At 39.8% G+C, this 5,473-nt stretch overlaps 1 protein-coding gene across 6 annotated transcripts in view; it reads right to left on the bottom strand.

Annotated features, from left to right (window-relative positions):
- Positions 1–5,473, bottom strand: part of LOC102676230 (sodium/calcium exchanger 3) — an 88,963-nt gene that overhangs the window by 10,831 nt on the left and 72,659 nt on the right. For all 6 annotated transcript variants that reach the window (XM_031510865.1, XM_006616505.2, XM_006616508.2 and 3 more), the window contains exon 7: positions 526–684. In XM_031510865.1, the coding sequence (XP_031366725.1) occupies positions 526–684 (159 nt within the window). The remainder of the gene's footprint in view (positions 1–525; positions 685–5,473) is intronic.

Raw genomic sequence — 5,473 nt, 5'->3', positions numbered from 1 at the left:
AAAAAAAAAAAAAAAAAGAATACAAATATACTTTTTTAAATTAAAATTAAAAGATTCGTGAATTGATACAAGTTATCTCGACGCACAACGAGATTCGAAGATCTTTACGAATCTTTAAAAATGTACCTTCGCGAGGCAATCTAGAAACGAAGGATTCGATGATCTCTTAGAAAAAATTAAATTTCGAAATTAGACTCGTTATACGTTCTTTTTTTAAATCCAAGCAACACCGAATTCTCTCGAGAATATATATACTGGTTCAAAGATCAAAGGGTGGGTGGAATTAACGTGCTAATTCGTGTCGATGAAACTGTCCTTGAAACGCGCGCACTTTCATAAAACGAAAAAACTTAGCCCTCTAATTACAATGAGAGGTAATCTTATCTCGCTCGTTCGGATTTCGTCGCGTGGAAAATTCGTGAAAATACGCGTTGAAACAAAAAAAAAAAAAAAAAATAAGGAAGCTTCCCCCTCCTTCCCCCTCCCTCCCCGAGAAAATCTCGGAGGAAGGTTCGCTCAACTCACCGGGGATGCTGGTGCCGAGGGCGACGAAGGCAACCGCGGTAACCGAGTCCTTGATGCCTAGGGTGCAGCCAAAGTAGGATGCCACGTCTCCTATTACCGCCGTCACCACACCGATCCCGAATATGCTGACGACAAAGCACAGGTAACCACCGGCGATATCTGAAAACCGATATACAATCGCAGTTTAAATCGCACGAAATTCTTGTCAAATTTCTCCTGGAAATTATTTATACACGGAGGAGGGGGATAAGTAAGGAAAATCTCGTTTCTGAGAATCGTAGTAGAGCGTGGGTAGGGGTGGTTTTGGGAAGAAAGCTATATTCGAAAATTGGATAGAGGAATTTTGTATCCACCTGAAATCGTTTGCCAACCAAAGTAGATGTGTATACATATATATATATATATATGTTGCATAAATTGGATTAGTCACGTGGAAAATGTTACGTTCGAAATTAACGAGCTGTTTGAATTAAACAACGTTTCCGTTTCCACGATGCATAACCAGGATTAAAGCGTTAATTAAGCGCGCCAGGAACGTAATTTTTTTTCCTTTTTTGCTCCAATTTTTTCCCCTCCCTTGCACTCCGATCAAACCGTCCCGTCCATTAATCTTCGTCATCGTTTAACGGGAATTGGAAATGCGCAACGTCGAAGAATCGGGTGTTATTAAGCACGCCGGATGTCGTCGTTGTTTGCACGCTGGTATAAATTTCATCCCCGGGGGAACAGTATTCGAAGAAAATTGGCAAACACGTGGAATGCATCGGTTATTTGGTAGAGGGAGATATTCGACACGACGCGACACCGGTGTCGTTCCCTTTCGGCTTTGATTAGCGGGACTGCAAACTGTGTTTACTCATAATCAGCATAAGCTCTTCAAGTTCGTGTTAAGTAAACGCGAGGGAGGGTCGAGGATATCTGGTTATCTCGTCACCTGAGAATTACGTTCAGAATCGTGTCGGACGAGTATATAACGAAAATTAAAATTCGGTCGACGACGTATTTAATTTTTTTTCTCCTTCCAAAGAACTCTGTTGCGTTCTATGTACGAGTTTCTACTGTTACAATTCTAAGATAAATGTTATACTTCAAGTGGAAATGTATATTCGAGAAAAATTTCTTAACTTATCCTTTTGCATCGAGGAACGAAACTCTTGTATAATGAACTCTGAGCACAATTCCTCTGAATGCGTAGAATTCAATTTTTTCGATGTGCTTATATTCAACATATTCTCGAATCTAAATCGTCGAGTGACAAATTTCGTTTCGATTTCCATTTGTTCATCGCGGCGAATTATTTGCATTCCTATTATTAGGGAATTGTTAGAGCCTCGACTTCAACGATCGATGTAGACGGATGTCGTAGAGGAAGCATCGCGTATACTCGTGCAATTTGCATTCCACGCATTCCTCTTCCCATCACTTTTTTCCAACTTGAATTAATTCACGTCAGCCCGTTTACACCTCATCAACTCCAAAAATGTACCTACACAGATACATCTTGTCGTAGTTTCTCGAGTCGGTGAAAGGAATTTTCGCCAGAATTCAATTCCTCCTCCTTTTTTTTTTTTTTTTTCTCTCAAACGAAGAAGCTCGAACAAAGCTGATTAAACCGATTCGTTAATGAGATACTCTTTGAACGAAGCAAAGCTGGTGAAAACTACAAGGAAAACTGTTCAAGTAGGCAAGCGTTATCTGCCGTTTCGGTGAATTCCAAATTGTCGTGGCACAAGTTCAAACTCCCGAAGTTTAACGAGGAACGGCGGCTGCGCGTGCAGCTGCATCAGCTGCACGAGTTTCTCGAGTGGCGAGCGTTAAATGCGACGATTGAACAACGAACTTTTTTTTTTTTTTTTTTTTTTTTTTTTTTTTTTTATTATTCTCACGCCACGCGTTTATTCCGATCGTTGTCAAGGAGATCGGTACACTTTCGAGATCGAGCGGTTCGCGTAACTGTTGAGGATTAGAAGAGAGATCCTGGTGTAAATATGGCGTCTCGCCACGTCGAAGATGTCCCCACTCTAATCCTTCTCTCACCAGAGAGAATTACCTTCTCGATTCTCCCGAAAGCTACGATACAAGGTTGGAATGAAGGAAAATCTCGTTACGAACAAGATTTAGGGAGGAGGGAAGCGAGTAATGGGAATTTTTTTTTTAAGTCGATTTCTTTCGGAACTGGATTATTCTATAAAGGGGTTTAAAAATTCGTTGATCAAGAAATTTTGGAGTAAAAAAAATTTGAGAATAGAAAAAGTTTTTAAATTTCGTTTCGGGGGATGCAACGTGATTTTTTAAATTCGTATCCTACGAGGATCTGAAAAGAATTTTGTATCAAGGAATTTTGGCAAAGCACGAGAGAATTTTTGTCTCGATTGGAAAAAGTTTTCTCGTTCGTTAAAAAAGTTTCTTTATTTTTTATCTCTGAATGAAAATGCAAAGATGCGAGTTTAATTTTCGCCAAATTTCGTGCCTTTCGAATCAAAGCTCAAATCGTTTTAGAATTCAACGATGATCCTCCTTCTTCCGACTTTTGATATTCTATCTGAAAAGGAAGAAAATTATGATTCGGTACTGTTATCACCGGTAAGATGACGCGTTTGATTACTCTTAGGTTGGGTGGAGTGATAGAAGATGATAGGAATTGCCACGGATGGAATTTTATTTCGTTCATTTTCGTTCAAAGTTTTCTCCAAGCGTCTACGTTCCCAAAGTTCGTAAACAGGTTCGGTTAACCGCCACTGTTCTGGAATTTGTATCTGACGTCTGATCCTCTTCCTCCTCCTCCTCGAGATCCTCGAAACCTATCCACGATCCACGAACGAACTTCCCTCGTAGGATTTCCAAACTTCGTAACGATTGTAGTTCCCTCAACCACGTGCGAATTCCTGCAGCTTCGCGAAACTGCTACGACCATGCGCATACTTGACGAACCAATTAATTCTCTTTTTCAGATCAGATAGTATGCCTTTTCGATCGAGAAAATCATTTAACTTTAAACGTCCATTTGGATCAAATAAAACAGAACTCGATTCCATTTTCTCAGATCCTACATTTCAAAATTTTTTCTTGAATTCCCTTTCGCGATGTGAAAACATATTAACATAGAGAAGGATCAATGGACTCTTTAGTCCCGTCGAATACGTGGAAATGTTCAACAGCTCAAGCGACTAGAGAGATAAAGTCACCTCGTATAAATAGAATTCCAGCTTTATCAAGACCTTTATCGTCGATGGAATGTCGATAATGGAGTCTTTCGAGGACAAATTCGTAGTTGGACGGGACGGTGAGGCTGGACACGAGGCGGGGTAACGCGGTTTGCCAATAAATCAAACCGCGGCTAGTCCATCGATGCGACCGATATTCAAGGGAACCAAGGATCGATAGCCACGAGGTGACCCGAGGTCCGTGAATGTAAATGAGATCAACCGACACGGATCGTCGATCGTTTTCACTCGTTGCCCTCGATTTTTTTTTTTTCGATCGATTCATCGCGTTGCCGATCGCGCGTTCGATTCGTAATTTCAACATTAAATTCATCCGATCCGTGTTTCGTTCACGGTTGTCAATATCCATTTAATTTCCTTCGTTCGAGAGAGTAACGATAATATCACAGGTTTGTCGAATCAAACGTTGAAAACATCGTTTCACGAGGTAGCAGCGTCGGTAATTGAATCGACAAACTGAATTATCGACCGAAATCAGCGCGAACTTTGATTATAAACACTTTCATCGTAAACTCGATATTTAATTTAATCAAGTCGATCCCTGGTTGATAATCGTTTCAAAGGATAAAACATTCCCCATCGTGGTTTCGATAATACGATTCCGCCATCTTCCCTTTTGTTCATCAAATGGAACTCGACCAACATGTTCACCCACCGATGTACCTAACTCTCTGTTGCGCGTCGGCGATGACCAAGTCGCCCCTCTCCCCGCCCATGAATTATGCGATATTATCTCTGCTAAATTCGGGGAAGCGCAATGCGGTCTCCCCGTTGTTCCACCATTTTCACAACATGTGCGCGTGTGTGAAACACGAATCGTAAACTTTACCAAATTTTATTAACGAAACACAGTGATTGGAATTACGAGAATTGATTTCATTCTCGTGATTTTGAATCTGAAAGAGATTCGAATTTTTTCTTCTTTTTTTCCATGCATATCAGATATAAATAATCAAACGAACTTTTGTCTCGAATTCGTAAAATGTAATTCTACGTAAGTAAAACGAACGTAGAAAAGGATGAAAAGTATTGCAGGCCCTTATATCGGTGTTCTTGAATATTGAGCGAGAATTTGTCAAAAATAAATCGAGCTCGTATTTTGCGAAAATCTCTACCCTTTAGTATTATCTCTCTGTCCAATTTATCTATATATCATAAACGCTGTATTGCCTATTTCTTATCACGTACAAAGGAATTGAGAAGAATGGTGAGCCAGCCAAAGTCGAAACGAAACGATTTCTCCACTTTCTTCCTGTTATAGATGTACTTACGTAGGAACATTTTTGGGCCACAATCGGTATATGTGTTTATGGTTCGTGTTCCGTCGAATCACCGATATATATATATGCTTAGCAGATGCAGTCTCGTTAGTTTTGTTCTCCCAACGAACGTGACCCGATTACATCATATAAATTATATATTTGCCACGCGTGACGCAAATCCTAATGTTCTAACACGATGATACCGATCCACCTTCTCGAACTATATCTCATTCCTTCGTTTTTCTTTTCGTTTCTTCGAAATCTACAGCGTTATCGAAGAACTCGTTGCGTTGTTGAAATTATTTGCGCACCAATCATTTCGAAATATTTATTTCAAAAAGGCTATTCGTGGATGCGTTTAAAATAATTTTGGAAATGATTTTTGTTTTCTTATTCTCGTTAATATTGTAAAATACTTCTCTTTCGATATTTTTCTCTATTTTTTGGACAGTGTCATTCAGA

Source organism: Apis dorsata, unplaced genomic scaffold (assembly GCF_000469605.1).
Source record: "Apis dorsata unplaced genomic scaffold, Apis dorsata 1.3 scaffold_265, whole genome shotgun sequence".
Taxonomy (NCBI): Eukaryota; Metazoa; Arthropoda; class Insecta; order Hymenoptera; family Apidae; genus Apis; species Apis dorsata.
This window is presented reverse-complemented; position numbering and strand designations above follow the sequence as displayed.